This window comes from Carcharodon carcharias, chromosome 10 (assembly GCF_017639515.1).
Source record: "Carcharodon carcharias isolate sCarCar2 chromosome 10, sCarCar2.pri, whole genome shotgun sequence".
Lineage (NCBI taxonomy): Eukaryota > Metazoa > Chordata > Chondrichthyes > Lamniformes > Lamnidae > Carcharodon > Carcharodon carcharias.
Genome location: NC_054476.1, coordinates 125215553 through 125229189, shown reverse-complemented (window position 1 = coordinate 125229189; position 13637 = coordinate 125215553). Strand labels below are relative to the sequence as shown.

At 40.6% G+C, this 13637-nt stretch overlaps 1 protein-coding gene across 2 annotated transcripts in view; it reads right to left on the bottom strand.

The window, feature by feature from the left end:
• nipsnap2 (nipsnap homolog 2) overlaps positions 1-13637 on the bottom strand; it is a 42858-nt gene that overhangs the window by 9504 nt on the left and 19717 nt on the right. Inside the window, exons 6-7 of one of the 2 annotated variants that reach the window (XM_041197946.1) lie at positions 11892-12032; positions 9214-9245 (exon numbers count right to left, since the gene is read on the bottom strand). In XM_041197946.1, the coding sequence (XP_041053880.1) occupies positions 9214-9245; positions 11892-12032 (173 nt within the window). The remainder of the gene's footprint in view (positions 1-9213; positions 9246-11891; positions 12033-13637) is intronic. The other variant, XM_041197947.1, reaches the window with a different exon arrangement.

The following is a 13637-nucleotide window of genomic DNA, read 5'->3' as shown; positions in this document are numbered from 1 at the left end:
ATCTAAATATTTCTTAAATGTTGTGAGCGTTCCTGCCTCTACCAGCCTCTCAGGCAGTGTTCTCCAGATTCCAACCACCCTCTGGGTGAAAAATCTTTTTCCTCAAATCCCCTCTAAACCTCCTGCCCCTTATCTTAAATCTATGCCCCTTGGTTACTGACACCTCTGCTAAGGAGGAAAGTTCCTTCCGATCTACCCTATGTATGCCCCTCATAATTTTGTATACCGCTCTCAGACTTCTCTGCTCAAGGAAAACAACCCTAGCCTATCCAGTCTCTGTTCATAGCTGAAATGCTCCAGCCCAGGCAACATCCTGGAGAATCTTCTCTGCACCCTCTCCAGTGCAATCATATCTTTCCTGTAGTATGGCGACCAGAACTGCACACAGTGCTCCAGCTGTGGCCTAACTAGCATTTTATACAGCTCCAACATAACCTCCCTGCTCCTATGTTCTATGCATCAGCTAATAAAGGCAAGTATCCCATATGCCTTCTTAACCACCTCATCTACCTGTGCTGCCTTCAGGGATCTATGGACATGTACACCAAGGTCCGTCTGATCCTAGGGTCCTACCATTTGTGTATTCCCTTGCTATGTTGGTCCTCCCAAATGCATCACCTCACACTTCTTAGGGTTAAATTCCATTTGCCACTGCTCTGCCCATCTTACCAGCCCATCTACCAGCCATCGACCTGTAACCTAAGGCTTTCTCCTCACTATTTATAACACCAATTTTCATGTTGTTTCTGAACCTACTGATCATACATCCTATATTCATGTCTAAATTATTAATGTACACTACAAACAGCAAGGGTCCCTGCACTGAACCCTGCAGTACACCACTCATCACAGGCTTCCAAGTGCAAAAACAACCTTCGAAGATAACAGCCTCCTGCCACTAAACCAATTTTGGATCCAATTTGCCAAATCGCTCTGGATCCCATGCGCTCTTCTCCCATGCAGGACCTTGTCAAAAGCCTTACTGAAGTCCACGTAGACTACATCAACTGCACGACCCTCATTTACACATCGTTACTTCTTCGAAAATTCAATCAAACTTGTTAGACATGATCTCCCCCTGACAAAGCCATGCGTACTATCCCTCATTAATCCCCGTCTCAAGCGGAGATTAATACTGTCCCTCAAATTTTTTCCAATAGTTTCCCTGCCACTAATGTTAGACTCACCGGCCTGTAATTACCTGGTTTATCCCTACTACCCTTCTTGAATAATGGTCCCACATTCACTATCCTCCTGACCAGTGGCACCTCTCCTGTGGCCAGAGAGGATTTGAAAATTTGTGTCTGAGCCCCTGCAATCTCCTCCCTTGCCTCACTAGGCAGCCTGGGAAAAATCTCATTAAGCCCGCTAAAACCTCCTCCCTCTCAATGCTAATTTGTTCAAGTATATCACAGTCCCCCTCCCTGATTTCTACACCTACAGTGTCTTTCTCCATAGTGAACACAGATGAAAAGTAATAATTTAATACCTCAGCTACGTCCTCCGGCTCCACGCACAGACTGCCACTTTGGTCCCTAATGGGCCCTACTCTTTCCCTGGTTATCCTCTTGCCCTTAATATATTTATAAAATGCCTTGGGATTTTTCATGCCCCCTTTTTGCTCTCCTAATTATTATTTTTTTTAAGTACCCCCCTTCACTTTCTATACTCCTCTAGGGCTTCCACTGTTTTCAGTCCTCTGTATCTGCCATAAGCCTCCTTTTTTCCCCTTATCCAATCCTCTATGGTCCTTGACATCCAGAGTTCCCTGGACTTGTTGGTCACACCCTTCACCTTTACAGGAACATGTTGGCCCTGAACTCTCACTATTTCCTTTTGGAATGACTCCCACTGATCTGACGTAGACTTTCCTAAAAGTAGCTGCTCCCTGTCCACTTTGGCCAGATCCTGTCTTACCATATTGAAATCGGCCTTCCGCCAATTCAGGACCTTTATTTCTGGTCCATCTTTGTCCCTTTCCATAACTACCTTAAATCTTACAGAGTTATGGTCACTATCCCCGAAATGCTCCCCGCTGACACTTCTACCAGTTGCCTGGCTTCATTCCCTAAGATTAAGTCCAGTACCGCCCCTTCTCTTGTAGGACTTTCGACATGCTGGCTCAAAAAGCTCTCCTGGATGCACTTTAAGAATTCCATGCCTTTCACACTAAAGACTATCCCAGTTAATATTGGGGAAGTTGAAATCCCCTATTTTTACCCTTCGAGATTTGCCTACATATCTGCTCCTCTATCTCCACCCCCGTGACCATTTGGAGGCCTATAGTACACTCCCAGCAAAGCGATTGCCTCCTTTTTGTTTTTAAGTTCTACCCAAATGGCCTCATTTGAGGAACCTAAGATACCATCCCTCCTTACCGCAGTAATTGACTCCTTGATCAATAGTGTAATGCCACCTCCTATTTTACACCCCACCCGTCATGCCTAAAGATTCTATACCCTGGAATACTGAGCTTCCAGTCCTGCCTTTCCTACAACCATGTCTCTGTGATAACAATATCATATTCCCATGTGTTAATCAACACCCTCAATTCATCTGCTTTACTTGTAAAGACTCTTGCGTTAAAATAGATGCAATCCAGCCTTGCATTATTCCCCTGTGCCTCAACAGTTCTATATTTGCTCCGCCTTCCACCCTCCCCAATCAGATTATCTCATCATTATCATATTGCTGTTTGTGGAGTGTGCTGTGCGTAAATTGGCTGCTGTGTTTCCTACATTACAATAATGACTACATTGGCTGTAAAACACTTCTAGACATCTGCTGGTCATGAAAACAGCTACATAAATGCAAGTTTTTCTTTTTTCTCTAGTAAATCTCTTCTGCACCTTCTCCAAGACCTTGACATGCTTCCTAAAGTTGACTCCAAGAATTGAACACAATATTCCAGCTGAGGTCTAACAGGTGCTTTATAAACTTATTTGCTTTTGTACTCTATGCCTCTATCAATCTCATACTTTTTCTTCCAAAACAGCCTTCGCACCTACAAAGGTGCGAACCTACATCTCCAAGGGCAGAATTTTTAGGTCGGTGGGCAGGTGCACACCAGTCGCAAAATCTTGTGAAATGACGTTGGGCAAGCATCCCAATGTCATCCTGCGCTCGTGCTATATTTTAGTTGGTGGGCACGTGCAAAAGTCGGAAGTGTGCCGGCCGAGAATTAAGAGGCCAATTAAGGTAATTAAAGTTGCAATTGTCTTTAATTTTACATTGCCCATCCAACATTACAGTTGGTGGATGGGTGTGAAGGCCAGGTAGCCTTTGCATTTTTCTTCATACCTCATCCATGGGCGGATTGAGGTTTCTGTTATTAGATGAAAGAAAAAGAAAAATCTACGGATAGCATTTTTATAATGTATATGTTCAGGTGACTGATTGTGATGCTTGCACATTTTTTTCTGATTTTAAAAACTTTATTTCATGCTTTTCATGTCTTCAGCGCCGAGGCAGCTCTCTGTCAGTGCTCGCCCACTCCTGCATTGATGTCAGTGCCCGCCCCCACCCCAGCAGTGCTGAGCTTCTCAGTATGCATTTCAGGCTGGCTGGCCGTTAATTGGCCAGCCAGAGTGAAATCGCGGTCGGGGGCTGATCATGACTGCGGTCCATTTCCTGGTGGCTCCCAGGCCCATTGATTGCACCTGCCCACCATCCTAAAAATTCAGGCCCAAGTCTCTCGGTTTGTGTACCCTTTTAACTTAAACCATTTAGGTTACGTTGTTTCTCCATTCATCCGGCGAAAATGTATCACTTTGCACTACCATGGTTAAGTTTCATCAGCCATGTATTTGCCCAATTCACCAGTCTATGCCCAGCTGAAGTCTGTAACTATCCTCCCATTGTTGACTAAATTCAAAGCTTCATATCATCTGCAAACTTTGAAATCATGCCTTGTATGGGCAAGTATAGGCCAGTAATATACACAAAAGTAGAGAGCCAAATACCGCCCCTAAGGAACAACACTGTGTTTCCCTCCATCTGAAAAACAACCATTCACCACTACATGTAACATTTGCAATACTCCAGTCCAATGGCACCAGCCCCATAGCTAAGGCATAAGAGATGCATGTTCAGATGGATGCATACGATTCCATGGCACACTTTCAAAGTACATGTCTTACTAACACTACCAAAACATATTAATTTATCATCTCAATGCTGCTGGTGGGACCTGTCACATACAAATTGGACACTCAGGTTGCTGACAAATCAGTGATTAAACTGGAAAAAATAACTGATTGTGAAACATTTCTTTTAATATTTTCTTTTAATATGAGTTTCCTTTTAATAATGTTGATCTGTAATTTAAGGAACAATTTGAGCGCATCAGTGCTAGCGCTAAAAACTGTACATAGATTGTCCAGATTAGCAAATTGAGAGTGACTGCCCTTGACATCAAGGCTGCATTTGACCAAGTGCGGCATCAAGGAGCCCTAGCAAAACTGGAGTCAATGGGAATCAAAGGGAAAACTCTCCACTGGTTGGAGTCATACCTAGCACAAAGGAAGATGGCTGTGGTTGTTGGAGGTCAATCATCTCAGTTCTAGGACATCACTGCAGGAGTTCCTCAGGGTCGTGTCCTCGGCCCAACCATCTTCAGCTGCTTCATCAATGACCTTCCTTCCATCATAAGGTCGGAAGTGGGGATGTTTGCTGATGATTACACAATGTTCTGCAGTATTCGCGATTCCTCAGATACTGAAACAGTCCATGTCCGAATGCAGCAAGGCCTGGACAAAAGCCAGGCTTATGCTGGCAAGTGGCAAGTAACATGTACACCACACAGTGCTGTGCAATGACCATCTCCAACAAGAGAGAATCTAACCATTGCCCCTTGACATTCAATGGCATTACCATCTCTGAATACCCCACCATCAACATTCTGGGGTTTACCATTGACCAGAAATTGAACTGGACTAGCCATGTAAATACTATGGCTACAAGGGCAGGTCAGAGGCTAGGAATCCTGCAGTGAGTAACTCACCTCCTGACACTCCAAAGCCTGACCGCCATCTACAAAGCACAAGTCAGGATTGTGATGGAATACTCTCCGCTTGCCTGGATGAGTGCATCTCCAGCAACACTCAAGAAGCTTGACACCATCCAGGACAAAGCAGCCTGCATGATTGGCACCCCATCCACAAACATTCACTCCCTCCACCACCAGCGCACAGTGACAATTGTGTGCACCATCTACAAGATGCACTGCAGGAACTCACCAAGGCTCCTTTAAGAACACTTTCCAAACCCACAACCACTACCATCGAGAAGGACAAGGGCAGCAGACACATGGGAACACCACCATCTGGAAGTTCCCCTCCAAGCCACTCACCATCCTGACTTGGAAATATATTGCCGTTCCTTCACTGTTGTTGGGTCAAAGTCCTGGAACTCCCTCCCTAACAGCACTCTGGGTGTACCTACACCACCTAGACTGCAGAAGTTCAAGAAATTAGCTCACTACTACCTTAGCAAGGGCAATTAGGGATGGGCAATAAATGCTGGCTTAGCCAGCGACATCCACAATCCACAAATGAATAAAATATAAGTTCTGGATGGTCCTTCTTATTTTAAAAGTGTATAGAACAGAAAATTCTTGTTCCTGATATTCAAAAACATCAGATCAAGAAATAATACCTTGCCTAATTTTAAAAAGAGAAACTACAATGCCAATGCATAGTCAATTCTACTTGAGAATAAAAATTGAATGCCAAGAACTAGCTAGCATGTCACATGGTGCAGGAAATTTGTAATAAAAGCAAAAACTATTGGAAATACTCATCAGGTCCAGCAGCATCTATGGACAAAACAGAGCTAATGTTTGAAGGGTCATCAACCTAAAATGTTAACTTTCCACAGAGATTGTGCCTGACCTGCTGAGTATTTATAGCATTTTCTGTTTTTATCCAAAATAACACTTGCATTAACCCATAGGGAAATAGAGATGGACTGTGCATATGCAGTAGAATTCTTCATTAAATATACTTATCTTAATAGGATCACTCCACGACATGTAACCCAGAAAAGGATCAACATTGCAATACAATTAAAAAAACACAATCAGACTATAATTTGCATTGTAGTCTTGATGAATTACATAACATGTAAGTGCTGAACTTTAAAGAGTTTAAGTTCATTTTCTTTTATTCTGTATCTACAAACACATTTGTTGTAGATTTAGAATGAATTTATTCTAATTGACAAATATTCAGAATACTTATACCGAAGAGGTGTTAGAGAAATGTATAGAACCAAAATGCATTTTTTGCAGGAAAAATATACTCAATTACCATGGTTATGCCATTTTATTTGCATCACAAATTGCTGCGTGAGCTGATAACTTCATTGGGGCATCAGAAACCCTGGTGAATGATGGAACCACCAAACTGTCTCCTTAACCAATGACATTTAAGGATAAAAAGAAAAGGGAAAGCAGAAAAGAGATGGAAAGAGACTGGATTAAAAGAAACAGGAAAAGAAAAAAAGAGACAAAGGAAAAGTATTTCTTTAAAAAGGTTACATTTTAAAATCCCTAAAAATAATTTACCACTTGCAGGGATGAGACTTACAATTCAATTGTTCCCTTTCTGGGCCAGAGAGGTTGAGTGGTATTGCTGAACATAAATCTTATCATTGAAAGGATAGGTACATCATTATATGCCAGGCCTAACTGGCTGTAGCAAGTTTAATTTGTATTTACTACACAAATGTAACAATTTCTTATGACTCACGAGGTTGATGGCAAATTGTGGTTTTTGGGAGTTCTGTGAAGCAGTGGAAAATCATCTAGCAGTTTGGGGCAATTCACATTAATGGGGTGTCTCCTCTCAGGCACAAATTGCTAGTCAATTTACACACCAATAACAGTATACACATTAAACTTGTCCTTGTTTTCCCAGCAAATTCTGGGCCATTATTTCTGCACCCTCAGGAAAGTAAAAATGGAACAACTTCTCATATGAACATGAATGCATAACTTATTAAAGAAATAGATAGGTGGGAATGATTCTCAAGTGCCAACTCTTTTTGGGGTCAGGTAACAGTTAAAAATTATTATAATCATTCCTGGATATCCATTTCAAGCAAATACTCCTGCCTCCTACTGCCTTGTCAATTTTAATGTGGATAACACAGCCAGTAGCTAGTGAATGTTTCTGCCAATCCTGGCTGACTCAAATCCAGAGTCTACATGTGACAGGTTCACTGTGACATTTATTCATAACAGCTTGCACTTGTACAGTGCCTTTAACTAGTCGAAAATTCCTAAGCTCTTCATAAAAGAGAAAGAGACAGGAAACTGTAATAGAAAATTAGAGAGGTGACAAAAAAGGTTCTGTTCATAAATTCTGTATAGAAGGAAAGCATCCAACCCAGCAATCTGCATCAGACCTTTGAAAGAGCTATCCATTTAATACCACTTCCCTGCTCTAATGCCATAGCCCTGTAAACTCTTTCCTTTTCAAGTTTATAGTCAACTTCCTCTCAAAAGTTACTATTAAATTGAAGGGTTTCCAGTAGGGTCAGGAATTGAAACAAGGGCAGACTCAGGTCATACTGCAGGAGTGAAAGTTAGCTGACTGGATGATGGATATGGAACCTGAAACTCATCCAAGATTAAACACCACTGGTTCTTTTTAATTCATTCACGGGATGTGGATGTCACTGGTGGCAGATGTTCACGGAGTCACTGGTGGTCAGAGAACAGAAAAACAAAAGAAATAGGAGCAGGTATAGGCCACAGGGCCCATCGAGCCTGCTCTGCCATTCAATATGATCATGGCTGATCTTGGGTTCAATTCCATTTTCCTGCCTGCTTCCAATATCCCTCAACTCTCCGGGTGTCCAAAAATCTGCCAATCCCAGCCTTAAATGTATTCAACAATGAAGCATCCACAACTCTCTGGGGTACAGAATTCCAAAGATTCACAACCCTTTGAGTTAAATAACTTCTCCTCATCTCAGTTCTAAATGATCAACCTCTTCTCCTGGGGCTATGCCATCGACCAGCAGAAACAAACTCTCTGCGTCCACTCTATCAAACACCTCAGAATTTTGTAAGCCTCAATGAGATCACCTCATGTTCTCTGGAGTTTAGAAGAATGAAAGCCTAATTTACTCAGCCTCTCAATATAGGACAACCCCCTCATCCCAGGGGCCAGTTTAGTGAACCTTCGCTGTACCATCTCCAATGCAAGTAAATCCTTTCTTAAATGTGGAGACCAAAACTGCACATAGTACTCCAGATGCAGTCTCACCAAAACCCTGTACAACTGTAGCAAGATTTATTTATTCTCATACTCCAACTCCCTTGCAATAAAGGCCAACATGCCATTTACTTTCCTAATTGCTTGCTGCACCTGCAAGCTAACCTATTGCATTCCTTGTACAAACACACCCAAGTCTCTCTGAACATGAACACTTACAAGTTCCTTAGCTTTTCAAAAATATTCTGCTTTATTCCTTCGACCTAAGTGAATTACTTCACACTTCCGTATATACTCCAAAGAAGTAGAGCTGCTTGTTGTCAGCATACATGTCGAAGCTGACCACATAACTATAGATAACGTTGCTGACAAATGAGATATAGATCATTTAAAGGAGGAACCTCAAGGTGTTTCTGAGTTCACCATGCTCTGATGACAGGAGAAGCTACTACTGGAAAAGTGGTAGCTACTTTGGATGAAGTAGAAGTGGAACCAAGAGAGGGTTACCCTATGGCAGTGAACAATGGAGAGGTTTTAGAGCAGGATAGAGAGTTGTGATGGACAGGATGGATAGCATTTAACAGTTAGTTCCATAAGGGCTAACTGGTAACTTATGTGGTGCGGACAGGGCAGAAACCAGACTGATGGGTTTCAGTCAAACAATAGTGGGAAAGTTAAGCACAGAAATGGATGACCTTACAGAGAGGATAGACACTGGGTGGCAGGTGAAGAAGGTGTAAGAGTTGAAGACCGGCTTTTTCAGCAAGTTTTGAAGGTTGGGGAACAGTGCATATGTAGAGGGACTAGTCAAGAATGTCAACTTTTCTGAAGAAAATAGATTAGGATATCCAACAGTGATTTTGGATATCAAATCATTGATGAAACCATACTCTCAATCCATCACTGGCAAGTAACCTTGTAATGCAAATATCACACTGTACTTACAGTACAAACAGGATAAATGGTACAAAAGCATTAATATGCCACTCACCAATTATTACCCCATTCAATCATTGTTCCTGGCTGGAAAAATGATACCAATATTAAACAACAATCAAAACAGAATTTATAAATATCATGCAACAGGATCTCAGTTTTTCAGTAATAGGATAATTTTTTAGACAGTAAATGTGTTGTAATTTGCTTTGCTTATTCATCTATGAAAAATGAAGAATTTTTGTTTAAACAAACAAGTATGAATTGCTCCATGAGATATAATTTAGTTTTTCCAATTTTTCTCATCCTTCCCCTTTAGGCTCATATAGTCTGTGCATCTTTACTCTGAAATTGTGGCACCATGAACCTTGGTACCACAGCACTGAAGTGCATTGGACATAGATAACCTGTTCAATTGGGCAAAGGGGCTAGAGGACCATCGTTCAGTGTCCATGGCAGATGGTTTAGGACAATATGATGGCAAGTACGTATACATTTAGTGTTCAATGGACTTTATTTCAGATCCCTAGGTTGGCATGGTTGGGTGACAAATAAGATTTTGACAAGTATCTCTAAACGCAATATTAAGTTGTCTTCTCTCTCCAGGTGCTGCCAGATCTGCCATGTATTTCCAGAATTTCTGTTTTTATTTCAAATTTCCAACATTTGCATTGTTTCCCTCTTTGCAACAAATTGAATTTTCTTATCCTTATAAGGTGAATTAAGTAGCTCATAAAACAAAATGTAACTTCTCTTTCATTTGATTCTTCCCACATTTACATTTCCTTCAAGGTGATGTTTAGGCCAAGAATTTGATGTTAAACATTACAATGACTTAACCAAATTCAGTATAATTTTATATTCCTACTTAAATGTTTGACTTTGAAACCAGTTGCAGAAAATTCCTCCCTGCCTAAATTCTAAGCTTGCAAGACTGTGCATGTGCCAGATGGCACTACTTGGTGAAGCTAAAGATAGTTATTCAGAGCTTAATGATTCAGAACCCAGAGTAGTATATTTGGTTAGCATGGAAAATATTGTATTAATTTGTCTAGGCGTTGTTCTACCCGTGGATTGATAAAATCAACACTCCCAAGGTCGTTTTTTTTAAAAAAAAACTCAGCCTTGGTTCATGGTGTGCAACGATTACTTACTGTATGAATGCAGGATTCACATTAAATACCTTTGTCTGCTATTTAATCAGAAACATTGAAACAAATTACAGCATATTGCAGCCAAAGTCAAAGCATTTGTAAAAGAATATAAAGATGTATCGTACTTGGTTATTGAGATGATGCAAGAATTGTCAGCTACTTGGCAAGAGTAAGTGGACATCAACTTGCAAAGTTACCTTGGGGAAGGATAAAACAGACCAGAAGGAAAGATCTGTCATCAACCTGGCTTTGAAATGGAATGTGGGAAATAATAGGTCTTGATGTCCAAACTACATCTGGGCAAAAGCCTGCCAATCAGCCCTTGAAGCCAAGTAACTCAGTCTTGTGTGCATTTATTTCTTATCTCCAGGTTTAGCCTGTTTGCATTTCATGGAATTGGACGTTTAGAATGAGACTTTTTTAAAAAAAACTGTTGCCTCAATAATGATAAAAGCTATCAGAACACCAAGATTTCAATTTGAGATATATTCAATTTAAGAGGGAAATTGGATAAAAACTTTGTGACCCTAGCTTTCCATGGCGTGCACCCATGAAAAAGGTGTGGACAGCCCAGATTAGAAACAAAATATCACTGTACAGGAACAGACCATTTGAACCCTCAAGTTTTTATCCACATGAGACACCCACTTTAATATTATTGTTTTTCAAGCAATTATCCAATTCGATTTTATAAGAATATATGAACTTTGCTTCAACAATGGTCTGTGGCAGAGAATTCTACATTTTCTTATCCTCCATATAAAGAAACTTTCTCTATTCTTTCAATTCTTTCTGCAGTATTTGTGCCTTGTCAACATAAGGAAACAATATATTATTTATCTCATCATAATAGTGAAAAGCTCTAGCAGATTCCAATTACTAGGTTAAAGCCAGTGGTTCTGATAAGAACTTTTTTGCCTTCCAATTATATGGGTAAGAAAGTTAATTTAGAGTTCAAAAGGAAACTTCAAAGGTCTACCCTCTTGTGTGATACTTTGCAGATCCTCTCTGCTTTCTCTATTGTTGATAAGAGGTATATCTTATTTCTTTTCAGTTTTAAATTTTTCAGTTTATTTTTTGGCGAAGAGAACATTAAAACTACCATTGTGCCCAACAGCTTAAATAATATTCCTAATTTTGAAAAAAATATACAACAATGACTCCTTGCTCTTTCTTTACTGCCCTTAAAACTTTTCCTTTTACAGTTAGAAACAAGCGTGCATCAGCAATCAGCTTCAGGAGGCATAGCAGCAATGGCCAGGCATGAGAAAAGAGACAGAATTTAATTCTAACTTGAAAAAGAACGGGAGGAGAAACCAGGGAGCAGAACACAAGTGACACTAATAAGTCCACCAAACTTACCGTAAGTGACAGGTTTCGCATTGTTAGTAATTTTATATTCCAAGTGGGAAATTATTATTGTATTCTCAAATTACAAGCCCGAAATATTGATGTATCTCAGTATGGGTTTATCGACTACCACATTTCAAATTGATTTGCGTGTGTACATATTCCGTCAAAACCTCCTATTTGAGAATACATATATAAAAATTAAACACAAGCAGCACATGTTCCTTACCCTGAGCTGGTAGGATCGGAGTTCATAAATATTAGGTCCTGATCTAGGTACTGGCTCATTCCAGAAACTGAACTCCAAAAGCAATTGGTTTTTTCGAGACAGCAGCATATTACCCCTCGCCTTCCTGAACTCCATGAACTCCTGAAAAAAAAAGGTATATACTTCACTTGCAGGCAAATTAAATTTTCATACTAGTCTAGTAATGTAATCAATATCAAGAAAAGTTTCCTGCTATTAATATGATGCAGAATACAATAGAATCCCATTGCACCCAACCTATTTTTCCAATGTACAGAAATAAAATATATTGTTAACAATGCCATAAGCATCCTTTGAAAAAGGCAATTCTTATGCTCAAGATTTGCCATCTATTAAACAGTTATCAAATCTGACATCTTGCAATGATAAAGGAATTTACAATAAATTAATTTAACAAAGATACTGAAATCGGTCCCTTCACCTAGCTAGGTTATTTGATGGCATAGCTTAAAAGCAGTTATTTTCATACAATTACTAGTTTCTGAAGATATTGCATTATGCATGTTCTAACAGTACACAATAAAATCTAATTGAGGGTATTAAATGAGTCAGCTTTCACCCAGACCACAGTCTAAATGCAACAAAGGGGATAACCTGATTCCAGACTAACAGCATCCTGGGGGTTACCCTTCGCCAGAAACTGAACTGGACTAGTCATGTAAATACTGTGGCTACAACAGCACGTCAGAAGCTAAGAATCCTCCAGCGAGTTACTCACCTCCTGACTCCCCAAAGCCTGTCCACCATCTACACTTGCCTGGATGAGTGCAACTCTAACAACACTCACCATCCAGGACAAAGCAGGCCCTTTGATGGGCACCCCATCTACAAGCATTCACTCCTTCCACCAGTGACACACAGTGGCAGCAGTGTGTAACATCTACAAGATGCACTGCAGCAACTCACCAAGCCTCCTAAGATAGTACCTTCTAAACCCATGACCACTACCGTCTGAAGGACAAGGGTAGCAGACACATGGGATCACCACGACCTGGAGCTCCCTTCCAAGCGATTCACCATCCTGACTTGGAAACATATCGACATTCCTTCACTGTCGCTGGGTCGAAATACTGGAACTCCCTCCTCAATAGCACTGTGGGTGTACCTACACCACTTAGACTGCAGTGGTTCAAGAAGGCAGCTCGCCACCATCTTCTCAAGGGCAATTAGGGATGGGCAATAAATGCTGGCATAACCAGCGATGCCCACATCCCATGAATGAAAAAAGCAGTGCAACAGATACAGCGAACCCATGAAGTAGCTGTGGAGAGAATTAAAAAATAAAAGCCTATATGGGCTTACAACAACTAATATTGCCACTCCAAAAATATTTAAATGAGCAATAATTTACCAAATTTTAGCATAAAGTGGATAAATATCAGGGAGAATTCATCCCAGTAAATGGAAAAACCTTTTTCAAGACTTTTTAAATGAAACGTCTTTATCATGCACATAGTAATAAATCAGCTCACTGGTATTCATACAGCCTGCCTAGGATTCAAGCCAAACTATGCTCTTATAACCCTCTGAGATCTCTGCTCTTTTCCAATTATAGCCTTTGCACTTCAGTGATCTTAATCACTCCACCACTGGTGTCCATGCCTTCAGTTGCCTAAGCACCAAGCTCCAAGTTTCCTCTGCCTTTCTATTTCTCTTCCTTTTAAGACACTGCTTAAAATCCATCTTTTTGACCAAGCTTTTGACCTG